General features: G+C 42.1%; 1 protein-coding gene across 2 annotated transcripts; it reads right to left on the minus strand.

Annotated features, from left to right (window-relative positions):
• Positions 1 to 3,303: 3,303 nt before the first annotated feature.
• Vnn1 (vanin 1) lies at positions 3,304 to 19,325 on the minus strand. Of its 2 annotated transcripts, XM_075947565.1 has the most exons (7): positions 18,878 to 19,325; positions 16,841 to 16,971; positions 12,074 to 12,266; positions 10,623 to 10,914; positions 8,592 to 8,950; positions 5,710 to 5,880; positions 3,304 to 4,408 (listed from the first exon to the last, which is right to left on the minus strand). In XM_075947565.1, exons 1-7 carry the CDS (start codon positions 19,088 to 19,090, stop codon positions 4,229 to 4,231), a joined length of 1,539 nt encoding a protein of 512 aa, XP_075803680.1. In that variant the 5' UTR covers positions 19,091 to 19,325; the 3' UTR covers positions 3,304 to 4,228. The 2 variants fall into 2 exon arrangements, with proteins under 2 accessions (XP_075803680.1, XP_075803690.1); XM_075947575.1 differs by lacking the exon at positions 18,878 to 19,325 and having other exon boundaries at positions 16,812 to 16,897.
• Between the last annotated feature and the right edge of the window lie 843 nt (positions 19,326 to 20,168).

Below are 20,168 nucleotides of genomic sequence, written 5' to 3' on the forward strand. Positions count from 1 at the left end.
CCAACTATTTACAAGGCAAAGATCCAAGAATCTGATAAATTATTACAATGGGTCAGTAAAGGAATTCCGTTCTGGATTTGTCCAATTTCCAATTTCCAGTTCCTAGCCACCAAGAAACTGGAAGAAAAATATCAAATAAAAGATGATTTAACCCTTTCTATAGCTTTCTCTCACGTGTCCTTTAAACACCTGAAGAGTAACCAAACCTTACTCCATTCACAAGAACTTGACCCCACACCCATCGAGGGGTAGGTGAATAGGGGAGTCCCTCCATCCTCCCACACGAGCACAAACAGAAATCCTGCAGAAACACAAAATCAGAAACTATAATATATGAGAAAACAACTGTAAGGTTAAAAAAATACCCAGACAAAGCATTATGAGACAAAATCCCTCCAAAAGTACCATTGAGTTAGTATTGGGTTGACCGTTTATTGATGGGCATGGGGCCTACCCTTAAATGTGGTTTGGACTTCCTTGGAGAAAACTAAATTTTCCTTTGCAAGTGACTGTCAATTAGAGATAGCTTCTGGGTTAGGGATGGGGGCTTGTGTCTACTTCCTCTCTATGACTCCATCTGGTATAGTCCCACTTAGGCCCTTTGCATGCTGCCGCAGTCTATGAGAGCTCATGTATATTGATCCTCCTATGTTTTGAAGACTTTGTGGTTTTTTGGTGTCTGCCATCCCCTCTGACTCTTATAATCTTTCTGCCTCCTCTTCTATAGCAGAGTTCCTTGAGCCATGATATGAGGGATTTGATGAAGAGATTATATCTCCTTTAGGACTGCGTGTGTCAAGGTGTCTCACTCTTTTCCCATTGTCCAGGTATGGGTCTCTGTACTTATTTGAGTAGAAAAGACTTATTAATGAGATGCTAACAGCAGACGAGATATAATTGGTAATTGAAGTTTTCAAGCATTTCCAAAATAGTTTTTAAAGCTCTCCTAATCACTAAATGTATTGTAATATGTTAGTGGCCATCCCTGAAGTCTGTTTTTATATCTTTAGTTAAGTTACATGTATGCTTGGGAGGATAATCCGAGGCTATCAGATTTTACTTTCTCACTACAGTGTTTTGATAATTAAACTTTACAATACCTACTTTCCTAGTACTAAGCACACAGGACTTTGGCTCATTTTCACTCATATCCTATCAGCAAATAAGCCCTCAATTAATTGTTTAGGTAAAACAAGATAAAAACTTTACCATAGATGGAAAGAAGTCAACTGGTTTACCACAAATTTCATTAAATCAACACCATAATTGGTGATACTGCTATTTTCATAACTCAGTTTAAAGTTTATCTAATTGGCATGTCTTCAATGCACTTGCCAAAACAGCAACTATTTATCAGATAATTTATTGCTATAGTGATAGGTGGATCCTCTTTGCCTTAGCATGATGTCAAAGCCTATGGAACACACTGATGTCTAACTAGCTGCTCTAGATGATAAAAGTGTTTGCTAACTCTGTGGTCCCTTCACCAGAAAGAGCAATTTCAAAACAGAACATCAAAAGAATGCACTTCTACGGTTGGGGAGACAGCTCTGTGAGTAAACAGCTTGGTGCTTAAGACACTACACTCACATAAAAAGCCAGGCATGGCTGTGCATGCCTACAGTGCTACCACTGAGGCAGAGACAGGCAAAACCCCAAGGCTTGCTATCTGGCCAGGCTGACAGATTCAGCAAGCTCCTTGTGAAAGGATACCATCTAAGTTACAAGGTAGAGAATGATTGAGGATGACACTTAACACTGATCTCTGACTGCACACAAGCATGCACATGGGTACTGAACACACACATACACACATAAACACACACACGTGTTCATTGTTTTGTTCATGGATTGCAAACTTACCTTCCAGACCTGAGACATTTCCATTCTTCATGTTAAGATTTTATTCGCTGTGACACACCAACAGACATGAACAACTCACTTTGATGCTTCTTCCAGGACACACACATGGGTTAATCTTAATCATGTACTTCCTCCTTAGCCCTTAGTCTGCATTCTCCCATACTCTGTAGCTGCAAAACTGTTGTTGAAGAATATAACTAACCTCTTGAAAAGGTCAAGATGCAACTGTGGTGTTGCATTAAGCACCACTAAGCAAGAAATTAGTATCTTTTAGCTCAGAGGATATAGCACCTGCTATGCAAGCCTCATGACCTATATTCAGAATTCCAGAACCCACAGAAGAGCCAGAAATTACATCATGTGTCCTGTAATACCAGTTTGTAGGTGGAGACTACTTGACCATTACCCGGCCACCTGGGCATGAATAATTACACAGAAACTATATTAATTGCAACACTGTTTGGCCAATAGCTTAGGCGTCTTTTTAGCTAGCTCTTATATCTTAAATTAATCCATTTTTATTAATCTATGTATTTGCATGAGACTGTGGCATAGTAGTAAGGATTTTGCATCTGTCTCCTTTAGCAGCCAAAGAGTCTCCCTGGTGTCTCCCTGACTTCGACTACTTTTCTCTATTACCTCTGTTTGGATTTCCTGCCTGGCTTTCCTCCACTAAGCCATTGGCTGAAACAGCTTCTTTAATAACCAATGGTAATAAAACATAGCATGCAAAGAAGAATCCCACAACACCAGTTCTCCTCTGGTTAGATGGGGGATGGAGATGGGAGAATCTCCAGAAGCTTGGTGGTTAGCCAGCCTTGCATACAAACAGTGATTACCAGAATGACCTGTCTCAAACAAGGTGGAAGAATGACATCCCAAGGTTGTCCTATGACCTCTACATACACACACAACCATACTCAAAAACAAGAATAGGCACACACACATATATTCACTTATGTGTATACACACATACATACACACACAGAGCAACACCATACTGAATCAGGACTGTGAGTTCCTGCTCTCCTTTCCAGAAGGGCACATTTTGTTTTAGAAGACACTGATAATATAATAGTGCTGTCTGGACTATCCTCCAGAGATTTCCTTTTGTTTATTTAAAAGTTAGCCTTTGTTTCTTTAAGTGGTATAATATCTAACTATTTTGCTGTTACTGAAAGAGAACATTTAGTTTTATATTAAACATAGTTTCCAAAATGAGACTGTCTGGTTTCCTAGTTCTAGCAGCTACTCAGTGATCTGGTGGCTGTACTGTCAAAGTGTGAGCCATCTTCTTGGGAATTTTTTTGTTAGAGTCTCAGTGATAGGACCTAGCTATCATTTTGTCCAAATCTTTAGATTTGAAAATGAGGCCAAGGAGAGAACTTTGTTGGTTTTGTTGTTGTTTGTTTTAACTGCTGTAACAGAGAGTCGAAGACTGGAGCACTTAAAGAGAAATTTATTGTCTCGTGATTCTGAGGGCCTGGAAGTTCAATATATTAGCAAGTTCACTTTCTTATGAGGTCCCTTTCCTTGTTGTAGATGGCTATCCTTTTCTGTGTTCACACCAGCCTCCCGCAATGCTGTTTTGTTCTAAATCTCTTCTGAGGACGTCAGTCATATTGGACTAAAGTTCATGCTGATGTCTCCATGGTACCTCTTTTAAATTCGCCATTTCCCCAAACAGTCACATTCTGAGGTCACAGGAATTGGGGCTTCAATTGAAGAATTAAAGGGCCAGCAGAGCAGAAGCGACACACATCTTTAATCCCAGCACTCAAGAGGCGGAGACAAATAGTTCTCTGTGAGTTTCAGGCCAGCCTGGTCTACAAAGCGAGTCCCAGGACAGCCAGGGCATTTTGAAAACAAACAAAAACTAATAATTAAAGGGACAGGATTTGTATTTGGTCTATTAACAGAATAAATGAACAAACTCATTGGAAATCTTAAGCTTAATTGAGTAGAATATATATCATAATGAGGCAACAATATTCAAACCTCTTGTAAATATCTGTTATATTCTGACATGTCTTTTAATTGTAACTTTTATTTCTTCTGAATAAAACATGTGTGACTCTCATTTGGTCTAACAGTTCAGTTCCAAGGCAGACCAAGGCTCAAAGTTCTATTAATTGTCCTGAAATACATCCAGGGTTCATATGCTTCTCAAGAAAGAAAAGAAAGAAAGAAAGAAAGAAAGAAAGAAAGAAAGAAAGAAAGAAAGAAAGAAAGAAAGAAAGAAAGAAAGAAAGGAAGAAAAGTCCCTCTATTCATGGTCCACAGAGACCACTGTGGACAAACAGGTCTTTCCTTCATCCACTAGTTTTAAATTATTCCAAATAAAATAAAGAACATAAAAATTCTACTAGCATAAGTAATGTATAATAGGTATCATAATGAGCATTAGCAGCATCAGTGAGTGTGTTATGAGGTCTGAGGAAGCATTCGATGCCCAGTCCTTCCCATACAACCTCCCAAACAGAGTGACTGTCAACACAGGTCCAGATGTTGGCTTCAGGCTAAACAAACGCCCATCACTTGACACCTGGTTAAAACACAGAAAAGTAGATAAGGTCTATTGAAGCTACACTCATCCCACAGTACTTTTCATAAGAAACAGCTTAAAATGATGGCCTGATTGTGGTTTTGCAAGATTTAAAATGTTGCAGGGGGTAAGAAAATTTAAAGTGCAGAATTGACACTGGCTCATTTATTATTTAATGCATGTAACTGATGCCTGACAATGTGCTTGTCTGGGAAACATGCCATGAATTAGTTAGCATGACAAATTGGAGGTAGGAGCTTCTAATTTGGTCCTTCCAGAGCCATGAAGACATGGCAAAAAGTCAGGAGCAGTGGGGCAAGGTGGGGTTTGGACTGCGTCCATTACTGTCACTGGCTCCCCATAGCCCCTAAGCTCCCACAGTGAGCCCTCACCCCTACAATCACTCCTGTAAGGAAGAGATGTGAGTGAGACCTGCCCAGTAGTGAACAATGTGACTCAGAGGCCATATTAGGTTATGGAGCAAGCCATTCTTTCTGGGCTTTGGAGCTTCTCCTTCTTACAGACAACAACCACTGTAGAATTCTCTCTCCTTCACTTTTTCCTTCCCTCCTTTTTTCCTGTAATCTTACTGGGCATTAAGCCCTAGGCCAGCCAGTGATTCTAAGCAGCTTCTCTTTTGAGAAGGGTCATGAAGTATTCAACTATCACTGAATCGTTTTCCTACTCAGCAGACCTTGAAAAGCCCAGATTCCTCCATATAAGGACAAAAAGGACATGCAGATTATACTAATCTTTGGGCAAGAAATCCCATCTGCACAGGGTCTTTTATGATGATCCCCAAAGACAATGTTACCTTGGAAGATTTGGGAGTAAATTTTGATGTCAAAATGCTTCCTCTTCTGGTGCGGGAGAATTATCTGTATTCTGTCAATCATGTATTTTAATAAAACACTGATTGACCAGGCAGGAAGTATAGGCGGGAAAACCAGACAGGAAGTAGAGGTGGAAAAAGAGAACAGGAGTATTCTGGGAAGCCGGAAGCTCCCGCTCCCATTCCAGCCCAGACCACCGAGAAGCAAGATGTAACCTACCCAGCTGAAAGGTACCAAGCCATGTAGCTAACATAGATAAGAATAATGGGTTAATATAAGCTACAAGAACTAATAAGAAGACTGAGCTAATGGGCCAATCAGTTTTATAACTTATGGATATCTCTGTGTGATTTTCTTTGGGGCTTGCTGGCTGTGGGGTACTGGGTGAGACAGAAACCCCAACAAGCCGGCCCTCACTGTTACACTCTTCTACTCAGTTAGCTGACTACATCAAGCAAAGATCAATACCTGAAACTCCCCAGGTGCAAGCTTGACTTCACTCAGCAACACCTCAGGGAAGACATACTGGGTCCCGAAAGTGCCGCTGAGGGAGAACATTTCAAATGTGGTAGAGGCCGTGTCCACCGAACTCCCACAGGTGTGTAAACTGGTGGTCTTACACTTCAGCAGAGTACAGATCTGGATGAGAAGCACAAAGGGAGACGTCAGAGTCAAGATGGGTGTGTCATTAGTTTCATCTGGTCACTCGACAGTGCGGTCATGCATCGAAGGGCCATGCTATACCCTGTATGTTTACTTGTTAATTTTACCTTAGAGCTGGGTGAAGATGTTTTCATTCACTCAATAGTTTGATGCTCTCTACTCTTTAAAAATTGAAGTCACAGATAGGCTGAATGTGGTGACATAGGCCTGTAATCTGAGTTCTCTAGAGACTGAGGCAGAACCAAGTATTCATGACTAATCTGAACTACATACTCAGGGACACATAATAGGTACCCATTTTTATAACAATAATAAAAAGAAGGGAAAGGGCTAGGCGGTGGTGGTGCATGCCTTTAATCCCAGCACTTGGGAGGCAGAGGCAGGCAGATCTCTGTGAGTTCGAGGCCAGCCTGATCTACAAGAGCTAGTTCCAGGACAGACTCTAAAACAAAAAAAAGGGGGGGGAGGAAGGAAGGAAGGAAGGAAGGAAGGAAGGAAGGAAGGAAGGAAGGAAGGAAAGGAAAGGAAAAAGGAAGGAAGGAAGGAAGGAAGGAAGGAAGGAAGGAAGGAAGGAAGGAAGGAAGAAAGACAATTGACATGCCCTGTTCTAGAAAACTGCCTCTGCATCTTTAGCTAGTAAAATGTTTCTTCCTCATTAGAGTCATTTGGTTTATTGCTGACCAACTAGTATACTTAGTTATAAACTATGTCAGTCCTGAGTGCTTCCTGTAATGCACCACCAAAGGGACCTAACATAGATATTTAAGTCTGTGAAGGATACCTTCACACTCCCATTCTTCTCACAAGCAGCAGCTCTAGAAATGTCCCTGGATCTCCAGATTAGATCAACTCCAGCCAGTTGATCCTCTTTCAGCCAAATGCGCAGACTACGCTCTATCACAGGTCAATCCCTGAGGAACTGCATGCTCGCGTGGCTTTCTGCTCCCCTAGGCACTGTACTCCTCCGGTGGATGGCTCGCACTCAGTCTTCCATCACTAACACTGTTATGCATCTAGTACACCCTGAGCACTCAAATGTTGTGGAAATGAGAAACATAGCTGGAGCATTTGCACAGTAAGCAAAATGTCACCCAGTAGGCACAGTTCCATCTTTCCAGGGCTGTAGGTCTCAAGTATGTGATGAATGTGACTTGTTATGATTTTGATGAAACCAAACAGAGGATGTCCTGGAAACATATAAATGAAGCTAATAACCTAGCTGAGGAGTGACGAAGGTCCTACAGATGTGGCAAGCGTCCTTTATGGCAAGGATAACAGCTGGAAAATGCTATGAAAGATGAACAGGTGGGAGCCACCATTGATAAAGAAATAAAATTTTATCAGCATGTAGAGATTCCATAGATGCTGAAAGTTTGGGATAAATGCTAGCAGCATCTTGATATACAGAATCCCAGAGCATGTGTAAGTAGAGGATACAGGGACTACATACAAGACTTTCTGGGTTTCCTATATTCAAGCATTTGATTTTTCAATTAGTAGTTTAGTGAGGAATTTTCAGCAAGAAGGTCACATAATCCAAAAAGGCACTGTAATTTATTTTGTAATAGTATACAGAATAGATTAGATAGAGCAGAAACTGTTAACAAATAGTCCTAGTAGGAGAGCACTGCAATATTTCAAATGAGATAAGCTGATAGCCAGACCAAGGAATCAAAATGCAGACTATCTCAGCATTCCGTAATAGGCCCCTTTTCCTGTTAAGGGCTGGAAGATGCCTGTATCCTTCCTGTTGAGGACTGGGAGATGCCTGCACCATTCTTGCTGAGGACTGACTGAGAGATGCCCACATCCTTCCTCCTGAGGACTGGGAGATGCCTGAATCTCAGTAGTAAACTACTCTGGAAACAATCTCAGGGGACAACTCTCTCTATACTGAGCACTGAGTGCATGCTTGGTGTTAAATCCTTTATAAAGCAAGGCAGGCATTGATGAGCACTCAGAGAATGCCTAAACATGCAGGACATATATCCTAGGTACTACATCATCCTTGATCTGTAATTTGAATAATTTTAGTATTGGCGTTGCCGCTCTCCACTGCCTCTGTATCAGCTCCTCTCTTCAGCTTCCTACCTGGACTTCTTTAGTGATTGTGGAAGTGTAAGCAAAATAAACCCTTTATTCCTTGTGATGAATCGAATAAAAGTGGCCCCCATAGGCTCAAGGATTTGAATGCTTGGTCACCAGGGAGTGACACTATTTGAAAGGATTAGGAGGTGTGACCCTTTTGAAGGAAGTGTGTCACTGGGGGTTGGACTTTGATGTTTCAAAATCCCAAACCACATCCAGTGTTTCTTTCTGATGCTTCCAGATCTGGGTGTAGAGAGCTCTTAGCTACTTCCCCAGCACCATGGTTGACTTTGTGCAACATTCTCTTGGCCATGATGATAATGGACTAAACCTCTGAAACTGTACACAAGACCCAATTAAATGCTTTCTTTTTTAAGGTTTGCCTTGGTCATGGAGTCTCTCAGCAGTGACAGAGCAGTGACCAAGACACTTCTCAACTTGCTTTTGATCATGGTATTTCATCACAGGAATAGAAACCCAGACTAAAATATTTCCTTTTTGTGTACCCTAAGAAAAACAATCTTCTGCTGATAATCTGACATTCAGTTTTATCCAGCTGTGTGCATTTGATCCAGGAACTTTCCCGACAGTGGCCTTACCTGCAGATGATACTGCCCTTCCACGGTATGCAGTCCATCAAAGGCCCCAAGGGCATAGACTTCATCACTTCGCTTCTCAGTCATCCGGTAGCTTAGATGACAGCAGAGATCATTCTGGCAAACCGTGTAATTCCCTGCGATTCCTTTTAGCTCCACAAAGGTAAACTCATCAAAGAAAGCAACGCTCTGAAATTCCTGGTTTCCCGTTGCGGGTGCATCTACACTGCTGGCATACGCGGTCCAGTTCACGGCAGAGTGGCGTGGGTGGGACTCCAGCTGCGCGAGAAGGAGTTTGCCCTCGTCGGTTTTCCTGTCATAGTGAAAGGCCCTTGGGGAATCTGGTGCATAGATGCCACTTCCTGGAAATACGGTTGAAAACAGGAAAATAAGGACACTTTGTGTTTGTCACTTCTACCTGCAACTCATCATTTTACCCTATCTGAGAAATATACTTCATTCATTTCTGTAATATATGATGACTGGGAACAAACACAAGAGGAAATTCATACATAGAACATGACAATAAAAACATTTAAAGGATGAATGTTGAATAATATTAAATAAATATTCAAACTGAAAAATAGTGAATAAATCTGCCAAATGAAGGCGTGTTCTATTTGGGTCTTTATTATTCTTTATTTATTGGGTTTTGTTTGTTTGTTTGTTGTTTTAAGACAGCGTCTGTCTATATAATCCAAACTAGCTTCCAATTCACTATGTAGCCCAGTCTGGCTATGAACTCAGGATTTTCCAGCCTTAGTCTCCCCAGTGCTGAGATTACAGCTGTGCTTCATCACACCCAGTTACAAAACACTTTAATAAAGAATAAATGCCCAGCATATCCCAACTAAATATTCAAAATTAAGAGTTGGGCTAGAGAAGTGGCTCAGAGGTTAGGGTACTGGCTACCCTTACCCAGGACCAGGGTTCAATTCCCAGCACCGATATGGTGACTCAGAACTGTTTGCAACTCCAGTCTCAGGGGATCTGATGCCCTCCAAGGGTATCGCACACATGCATGCAAAATACCTATATATAAGATAAATAAATAAATAAATAAATCTTTAATAAGTACTTTCTATAAAAAAAGATAGAATATATTAACTTTAAAAAGTAGGAGCTGACATCCAACATGGTGGCATAGGCAGAGGAGAGATGTGCTCCCCCCACCCCCTGCCCATCAACACCTGAGACAGGTGGAGGAGCTGGCATGGGGGTCATAAGAAGGGAAGGGCTGTCCCTGTCCCTCACCAACTGCAGCACTCAGGAGAGTGGCTCCTGTACCTCACCTGGGCAACACAATAGAGCTGGCCCTGATGGTATAGGTGTGAGAAAGCTGACCCTGAGGGCATGAAAACAGGAAAACTGGTCCGCCCCTTGCTCACAGGGAAATTAGCCAGGGCAATCCTGGAGAGCTCACTCTGGTGGGGAGGACAGGGGAGAACTGGCAGGTGGACCAACCCTGCAGCCGCTCAGCTAGACCCAGGGTTATGACTTGGCCTGCCCCAACATCCACCCCATCTGTGATCTGCTGGAGTATGTGAGGGGACCTGACACGCAGACCCAATGCTGCTGGATCTCCACAACACAGGGAAACAAGAGTCCTAATGAGGAACCAGCATTGATGGTGCAGTAGAACCCAAAGGCCTTGAGCCAGACCAATGACTCATGGTAATGAACACTTGCAAGTGAAGATATATGGACGAAAGGGCTTACTGCATGACTCCCTGTGTCACCCTGCAGGTTCCATGATGAGATTTTTTTTTTTTAATTTCCCCCCTTTTTTTCTGTTTTTCCCTTAACCTTTGTTTTATTGGGGGTGGGGGGAGGGTGCGGTCAGGGGCAGTGGACAGTTGTGACGGAATGTGGAAATGAATAGGATCCTGATACATGATGTAAAAGACACATAAAATAAATAAAAAGAAAGTTAAAAAAGTAAAATGAAAATGGGAGTTGAAAAATAAAAGATACACAAGCTATTTTTTTTTAAACGCTCTTTCAACTAAAGGTCAAAGACCACACATTACCTACCTGTCATTCTCCTCAAGGGATTATGTATATTGGCTGCGAGGAAATTAACCCCCATGCCCATAGCCCAAGCTGAGTGGAATTCAATGGCTGCCAAATGGGGTAGAACATCCATCCAAGCGGTCGGGAAGAGTATGGTGTCCACCTGGAACTTGGTCACCAGGCTGACAGCAGGATCGTGGAAGAGTACATCGAAGCATGTGAAGATCCCAAACTTTCCGAACGGGGTGTTGAAAGTCACGAACTCGGGCTCCACGGGTGCATTGAATTGTTCTTCACCCATGAAAAGGTTTTGCTGTTATAGGCAAACCATGCAGAGGAATAAAATTCTTTGAAGCTTCCCAGGACGTTACTCTACGTGTAAAATGTGTTCATTCAACAGTGTGTGTTACATCTGTGACCACTGTCTTTATGGAAGAGCAGCACTTTGGAAAATGAGAGGCACTCCAGTAGGATGGAACCGGCGACTCCCCAGTACAGACGGTATGTATGGGTGCGCCTGTCTACACAGATGGTCTTCAATCTTACAAAGTGACAGCGAAACAGACAGCCCCTGACCAAACACCTCGCCATGGGCAAAGAGCTGTGCTCCTTCCTCAGGACTAAATCTGCCCCATAAGGCCCTTTTAATTCATCTTTGACCCATGTAAAAGTCAAAACCCGAAAGATGACTGAGTAGTTCGATGAAGGTGGCTTCAGGTGACTCTCACCTGTTGAAATATTAGTTGAAGACGTGTTATATTTGTTTATGCTGGGGAACGTTTGTTTAGTGGTGCAAAGATGTGTTACATTCTTTTGCATTGCATTTATTTAACTCTGAAGCTATGTTACTTTGCTGAGACACCTGATTGGCCTAGTAAAGAGCCAATAGCTAGGAAGGAGGAAGGATAGATGGGACTGGAAAGCAGAGAGAATAAATAAGAAAAAAAAATCTAGAGAGCAGAATGCTAGGAGCGAGAAAAAAAGGAGAGGAGGATGCCAGGGGTGAACCACCCAGCCACACAGCCTGCCACGGAATAAGAAGGAAAGAAAGACATATAGAATAAAGAAAGGCCAAAACTCCAGAGGCAAAATGTATCTAAATAGAAATGGGATAATTTAAATTAGAAAAACTGCCTAGAAAGAAGCCAGGCTAAGGCCAGGCATTCATCAGTAAGAAAAAGTCTCCATGTACTTATTTAGGAACTGGGTGTTGGGCCCCCAAAGAGTAAAAATAAAAAATTAAAAAAGGAAAAAACCCAACTGCGTTCACCTACCCCAGTTGGCAGACTCCCAGGTTGCTGGATGCACGGGGAATGCCTTGGGTCTCCTTATAGGAATTGGTTACATCTAAATCCTCCTTCTGTGCTGTCACCACTCTCCCTCGGAAGGTCGTTTACTGCTGTAAATAACAATTGCTCTCCTCCCTTATATTCCATAGTCATTCAGTTAGCTAGTTCATTAATCAGAATTACCTTGTGGTATCGCGCAACCAGTTTACCCAGGGAATCAAACACCACGTCAGTGTTGTACTGGAAACGCCCATCAGGAGGACACTGAGGGTCGCTAGTGTTGCATGGCTTCTTGTCTCCCATGTTGGCCACAACATAGATTGAGTTGTTCTTGGCCAGGCAGCTGAGTCTCTCCTGTACCGGGGTGTAGCCAAATCTGGTACATATCCATTGGGAGAGAAATTTTAAAAAAAAATCTGCATTAGCTTTTAACAAAAATCTATGGTTAGGTATATACAATGATTCCAATTAATAAGTAGGCAAAAAGGATTAAGACAAGAGACGTTAGAGGACACTAATAGTGAGAAACTGGCAGTAGAAAAATATTCTGGGGTTAAGAGTCCAGCCATACCTACTTTTGAATCATAAGATGTATCAAATCTATAAGTGTACATGCCATTGTATATTCATTTCAAAACATCTGCAGCATATTTCAGATATTATAAAGCAAAACCTTCCATGCTCTGTTCATGAAACCAGGCCTAGTAGAGGAAGTACTATGTGGGAATCAAAACCTAGAAGAATAAAGCTGGACAGTGGTGGTGTATGCCTTTAATCCCAGCACTCAGGAGGCAAAGACAGGAGGATCTCTGTGAGTTTGAGGCCAGCCTGGTCTACAGAACAAGTTCCAGGATGGACAGTCAAGGCTGTACAGAGAAACCCTGTCTGAAAAACAAAAATAAACAAAATAAAACACAAACAAACTTAGAAGAATGCTGGAAAGATAGAAGAATAGAGAACACTCTGGAATCTGACTCTCTACCTAGACAATTATTGCACTGTAGAATCTGTCTTAACTATTTTGGAATTTGGTAGTCTGTTCAAAGGCCCAAAAAGTAAATGTAACCTAATTCCATCATTTCTGTTCTAATTAGCCATGGCTACTCATCTCCCAACCCTAACCTTGCAACAGGAAGCTGTCCTTTTTTTGGTGAAGTGTACACACTGCTTGGGAAGCGAACTGGGTAACAAGGATTCTGGGCTCTTGATAGCAAGGTCCTTATCTAAATACCTGCTTCTGAACACACATATACAGACAAAGAAAAAGCAATCTTTGCACAAATGCTCCATTATTTAAAACCTGATCTTAAGTACCAGGGTATAAGAGACCACCTCCTTCCCCTATTTTGAAGAGAAGATACAGCAAATCCTGAGGAAAGTAAGAATCTCAATGATGTGGGAGTGATTTCTTTCTAATCTGTTGCTTTCATTGGCTAATTAATAAAGAAACTGCCTAGGCCCATTTGATAGGCACACCCTTAGGTGGGTGGAGTAAACAGAACAGAATGCTGGGAGAAAGAAGCTGAGTCAAGGAGTCGCCATGATTCTTCCACTCCAGGCAGACGCAGGTTAAGATCATTCCTGGTAAGCCAGCTCGTGGGCTACACAGATTATTAGAAATGGGTTAGGTCAATATGTAAGAGCTAGCCAATAAGAGGCTGGAACTAATGGGCCAGGCAATGTTTAAAAGAATACAGTTTCCGTGTAATTATTTCGGGTAAAGCTAGCCGTGCCGGCAGCCGGGTGCTGGGGACACAGCCCGCTGGTCCTATTTCAACAGAGTGGTGCCCGACGTGATGGACTAAATCCACTTAAAAACCTAAAAGGCTTAAAAATAAGGGAGAGAGAGTTTAACACAGATTTTTGCTGTTTGTTGGTTGCATGCTGTAGAGAGATTTCCTGATTCGGCAACAGCAGCAGAAAAAACACTGTGTCATTTTAAAGCGCAGCTTCTTGGGGCTGTGCTGCCAGCGTGAACTCTGGCTTTAAAGCATTTCAGTGGCTTTTATGGGACTGGATGTTTGTGTTCATGCTTGGGATCAAAAGGAGAGGGTTCTGAGACCATGCCGATGGCTCAGAGCTCCCCACCTGCACCTGGATAGATGGCAGAATCAGGCTTAGGCAGGCGGAGGAGCTTGGCGGATTCCTGCTGCCATACAGAGACGTGTTTTTAGACTGCGCAGTGCTCTGCGTGTCAGATTTGGCTGTAACTTGGATGAAAAGAGTTTCTGTGCCGCACGCTCAGTCTCAGAATTGAACTGCTGAGTGTGGCTCCAATGTGGACTTGCTGTGTGCCTGGAACAGTGTGTGCCACAGCTCAGAGGCACAAGCAGCTCCGCCACATTGGACTAGACAGGGCAAGCAGGCAGTACCTGTTTTTGACCTAGGAATGTCATAGCTTAGATTCTTAAGCACTTAGTGATTTAAAGGCGCAAATCAAAAGTGCTCCTGGATAGTAAAAAATTGCAGATTTACAATAGGACAGATTCAGACCACTAAATGAGTCACAGTATCGGATAAATGTAAGTAGGCTTGGGAGAGAGAAGAAAAAGAATATAAAGAATAAAGTTAATGTCTTAAAAAAAAGGGTAAAGTCTTTAAAGAGACAGAGTACAGATAGTTAAGAGATTAAAAGAAATAAAAAAATAAGCCACATAAAAATGGAAAATTCACAGAGAGTCTGGATTACGTACATTGTGTTTTCTTTACAATTTTTTGACTGTGAAGGAGCTAAGTACAGAGAGACATTTCATTACATGGGCTGCCAAGCTAAACCAGAATGGATATAAGGGTATTACGATTTCAAAATTTGGGTCTAAGGATATGATGCTTTGGAGAGGGTCTTCTTTTGTTTTCACAGAGGACCAGACCCTGTGGATTGATTCTATCCCGATATGGTATGATAGACCATGACCTCCCGAAAAGTTGCTGTGAACACCCTCAAAAAATTACTTCACTCCACTGCCAACTGAGTTAAACCTGATACACAGGTTACATCCTAAATGATCTGATTAACAGTGCCCCCATTCAGCAGGAAGCAGTTTGGAGAAAAAAAACTGCGCCCATGTTCCCAAAATATTGTTTATAAATGTTCTTTTACATTTAAAGGAGGATATGATATAGATATGAATAATTTATACTGGTATGGATTTTATTATTGTTATATGTATATGTATTTCTTGATCTTGATTAAGGTATTGTGATTGTGTAGTTCATTTAAAAATGTACTGTATAATTAAGAAATATAGGTTGTTAATGGATAATCATCAATAATAGTAAAGCTTGTAGTCATGTTAGTTAGATTTTCTAGATATATAGAGATATATTTCAGATAGGCATTCTTCATATCTCTCAAAGGCTGCAGAATATGGCATTTAAAATATTTTTGCCGGGCGGTGGTGGCGCACGCCTTTAATCCCAGCACTCGGGAGGCAGAGGCAGGCGGATCTCTGTGAGTTCGAGACCAGCCTGGTCTACAGAGCTAGTTCCAGGACAGGCTCCAAAGCCACAGAGAAACACTGTCTCGAAAAACCAAAAAAAATAAATAAATAAATAAATAAATAAATAAATAAAATATTTTAATAACTTAGGGTTTTTCATGACAATGAGACACGTCTGCTCCTGGCAGCGCCAATCTACTTAAAGAGGAAGATGGGCATCGAAAAGGATCCTTATGGAGCTTGATAGCCATTTGGGCAAGAAACTGTTCTTGCCTGGACTGTTGCATAAACTGGACACAGAGAGAGGGCTGCTGAACTTGCCAAAAGGTGATATGGTCTTTCGGGGTTTCTGATTCATGAGAGTCTGCAAGATATTCTGCAGGACACAGCAGAAAGTGACTGAACTGTCTTTGAAAATTCCTGCTTCATGGAAATGTCTGCTGGATACTATAGGCCTGTAGGCCGAAGATGGATGCCCCAACGGTACAAAGGAACTTTGGGTGACTGTACAGGCAGCGAGATGTCTCTGTCATTTCTAGAGCTTTGGATTTCTTGTTTGCTTAGGTAATATTATATCCTTCTGGAGTCTTTGATGGAGTGGAAGAATGGTTAGTTATAGTTACAGTTTTCCTTAGTTATGATAAAAGATAAAATAGATATAAATATTGTAACTATAATTCTTGCTTGATAACTGTTTTGTTATATGTAATCTTACTTTGTTAAAATGAAAGCCTTTCTTTTTTGTTTAAACAGAAAAAGGGGAAATGATGGGGGAGAGTCTTCTGGCTTGTGTTAATTTCATTGGTTAAGTAAAGAGACTGCCTTGGCCCTTTCATAGGACATAAAATTAGGTAGGCAGAGTAAACAGAACAGAATGCTGGGAGAAAGAAGCTGAGTCAGGGAGTCGCCATGGTTCTCCCACTCCAGACAGATGCAGGTTAAGATCTTTCCTGGTAAGGGCACCTCGTGGTGTTACATAGATTATTAGAAATGAGTTAAGAGGCTGAAACTAATGGGCCAGGCAGTGTAGTTTCCGTGTAATTATTTCAGGTAAAGCTAGCCGTGCGGCTGAATGCCGGGAAACTAGCCCGCCGCTATTAACACAACAGATGAGCGTAGATTAAAACCTCTGAAACTCTGGGTCTCCTTTTTTAGATAGCAGTGGCAGTCTGACTAACACGGGACCAGCTCGATGTTTTCAACAGCCTTTTTCCCAAGTAAAAAAACTAGAGGTTCGTAATTGAATTCTTCATGTTTTATTTTTTGTGGGAAAGGGGTTCATGGAACTTGCTCTGTAGTCCAGGCTGGCCTCGAAGTCACAGAGGTCTACCTGCCTCTGCTTCCTGAGTGCTGGGATTAAATGTGTGCACCACACCGGGTTTGAATTTTTTTCCTGTTTCTATTTGAGAGATTCTCATATGTATACAGTAAAATCTGATCATATCTACGCTCCCCACACTCCCCCCTAGATGTCCTCCTACCCACTCCCCTCCATGAACTGTTTCTTCACCTGTCTGCATTATCACAGGGGATCCAGTTCACTTGAGGGTCCGGGATATCCTCCAAGTAGGGGTAGATAGTATCCCTGGTGAAATGCATGCCATATATCCCGTCTTCTGGAGTCACAATAATGTGTGCGCCCTGTTAGAAACAGAGAGTTAAAACACTTCTCCCACAGGCAAACAGTCAGAGAAGAGCTGCAGGAAGAGCTGAAAATTAAGTGGCAAGCTGAGTGTGGTAGAGGAGCTCCATGTGTGGAGGCCAGCCAGAACTAGAGAGAGAGAGATGCCATCTCAGAGAGAGGGGAGGGGGTTTGAAATTAAGTGGAAAATAGCTATTGGGGCACATTTTAATCTTATTCTATTTTCTCTATTTTTCTTTTTGCAAGCTGCTTTGCTTTGTTTTGTTTTGAGACAGGATCTCATGTAGCCCAGGCTGTCCTCAAACAAACTGTATAGTTTAGAATAAGTTTAAACTCCTCAGCCTCCTGCCTCCATCTCCCAAGCACTCAGATTACAAGTATACATCTGACTTTGCTAAGCCCCTTTATTTTAATTAAATATCCTGCCATTTTCACACTGGTGAGATTTTTCATGAACATTAACTGCTGTCTATACCATTCGCTGCTCTGTAGACCCCTGTTCCCATTAATTATAAGCCTATTTCTCCCCCAAGTCAACCCCTCTTTGAACTTTGGTCAATTGTGCCTGCCTGGACTGATTTATAACTCAATCCCTGTTTCTGCCTCAGGATTCCCCCACCCAGTACTCATGAACATGATTCCCACTCCGTGGGAGGAAGGACCTCGTACACAGGTCAGCTAGGCTATTCCTTGCTTAGTGTAATCTCTCAGCTAACTTGTGCACTTTGGAATTGGAGATCCACCTTGAAGGTTGCCGTGCTCCTTAAAGAAACAGTTTGGACTAAGGGTGAAAAACAATATCAATATGGAACAATCTTTTACATTTTAATATATAGAAAATTTTTATTGGAGACTCAATCTCACTGTGTATGCAGCCCTGGTTAGCCTGAGACTCACAGGGATCTACCTGCCTCTGCTTTTGGATCACTGGGATTAATAGTGTGTGCCATTACACCAGCTACCCAGTGTGTTTGTATTTATTACTATTACCTGGCTTTCCATGTCCCTGGTCTATAACTGACCTATGAGAATCTTACTTACACCCCTGTAGCTTGACCACACTTTAGAGTTTGCTTTAAACTTTACACTTCGTCCGATTCAAGAACATTGACACACATACTTTGATGGTGAAATTAAAATGGACTGATGACCATGATACTTAGTGGAAGGAGTTTGTAACCGGTTTAATTGTTTCCGGACTATAAGTGGGAAGTCTGTGTGGCCACACCCTTGGAACACTCCAGATCTTGTCTGGTCAGATTTTAAACTTATCTGATTCCTACAAACCAGAGCACAAACATACACTGATGCTAATATAGTTTAAAATATTAATGAAGGGGGCGTGGCTTCAGACTAAGAACACTAACTGCTCTTCCGGAAGACCCAGGTTCAAGTCTCAGCACTCTCAAGGTTGCTCACAACTGCCTGGGACTCTATTTCCAAAAGAGCCAATGCCTTCTGCCCTCTGAAGGGACCAGGCACACACCTGGTACACAGAGGTACACATAGGCAAAACACTCATACACATAAAGAAATATTTTTTTTTCGAAGAAGAAGAAGAAGAGCAACTGGTCCCTGTTGTCCTGTTGTCCTGGTTATACTTTAGCCTCCATGGTTAGCAGAAAATGGAAACGAAAATATTCAATATATAGCCACTTCCCCAAAGTCCTACTTAAATAATGAGCAAAATATTTCCATCTTTGTTCGCTCTGTTTGTTAGGTATATACAATAGTTTTGAAGTAAACTGTTCTAATAAAACAAAGAACGTTGGCTATGCTAATATTGTAAATATTACTGACCCTGACAGTAACCCAGTTCCCTGAGAACCACCTCCACCCCTCCCACGCACTCCCACACACTCCCCTACCCCCATCCCTCTCAGGACTTGAGATAGGAGAGGATACCTGCTTTGCTGCTTCTACGATCGCTCCTTCCAGAAGATCCAGATTGCGATTCATTAATGCCAGAGCCTCGCTGTGAGACACAGGCAACAGTGTGCTACTAGGCAGGATCACAGCGTGCTCGTAAACAGCTGCCACAAAGGTGTCCAGAGAGCTGGCTCGTAAAACACAGAAGGCAGACAGCACCGCACAAGCCAGCCAGCGGGATGCGCTCATGCTGAAGTCCAAAGAGAGCTGAAAACCCAAGTGAGGCTTACGATTTGTATAAACAAAAGCGCGGGTGGCGTAGTTCCCAGACGTTAGTAAACTTCCAAATAAATTTAAAAGGTTAACTTCAAGAAATCTTTGTCCCTGAGAGCAACAGTAGCAGAAAGGTCCTTGGTTCTCCAGTCAAAAAATGCCAGAAGGCAAGTGTGGTTACTTATCTTCTCTTGAGTGAGCCCCACCCATTGCCTGGAGGGCGGGACTGGAGCTCCCTGTGTGTGGAGGGGGAAGCTTTGGAGCTGTGTCTCTAGAGTTGAGGGATAAACGTGGATGATGTCCATATCCCAATTTCAGCCCATCTCCAAAATGACTTTAGGAATATCCCTTCTTCGGAGCCGGATATTCCAGCAGTTTTGGTCGGGGCTCTGTGGAAGCCCATTAGGGAAAGCTGTTGCTTTGACTGGAAGGATACCTAACATTCCAAGCTATCCAGTAACTAAAGAGTTGTTCGAGCTGGATGTGTCAATCTTCAGGCCAAAGGAAAAAAAAAAAAAACTCTCAGGGAGTTGGATTCATTTTAAGTCAAGCTAAAGAAACAGAAAGAATAACTGTCCCTTCAAGAAATAATGTGGTGAGTGCCTGTCGCCTAGAGCTGTCGTTCCAAAACCACCTCAAGGTGCTGTTGGCTGAAACTGTTTTTCTGACTCAGAAAGATATGGTTTCTTTCTTTCTTTCTTTCTTTCTTTCTTTCTTTCTTTCTTTCTTTCTTTCGTACGTCCTTCCTTCCTTCCTTCCTTCCTTCCTTCCTTCCTTTCTTTCTTTCTTTCTTTCTTTCTTTCTTTCTTTCTTTCTTTCTTTCGTTTTCTCACAGACGCTGGCAATAACCAAGGCTGCTTGTTTAACTTGTGGCCAACTTCCAAGCCTAACTCGGTCTGGCTTTGGCTCTTCTTCCCCTGGGCAGCTTCTGAGATTTAAAGTTTGCCTGCCCTGCGGTTTTCTTTAAACTCAAATAAAATGGTCTTTAAGTTGTTGCTTTTTTTTTTTTTTTGCTTTTTACTTTTAAAGGAAAGGTAAAGAAAATATTGTCAAG

This window comes from Microtus pennsylvanicus, chromosome 1, assembly GCF_037038515.1.
Source record: "Microtus pennsylvanicus isolate mMicPen1 chromosome 1, mMicPen1.hap1, whole genome shotgun sequence".
Classification (NCBI taxonomy): domain Eukaryota; kingdom Metazoa; phylum Chordata; class Mammalia; order Rodentia; family Cricetidae; genus Microtus; species Microtus pennsylvanicus.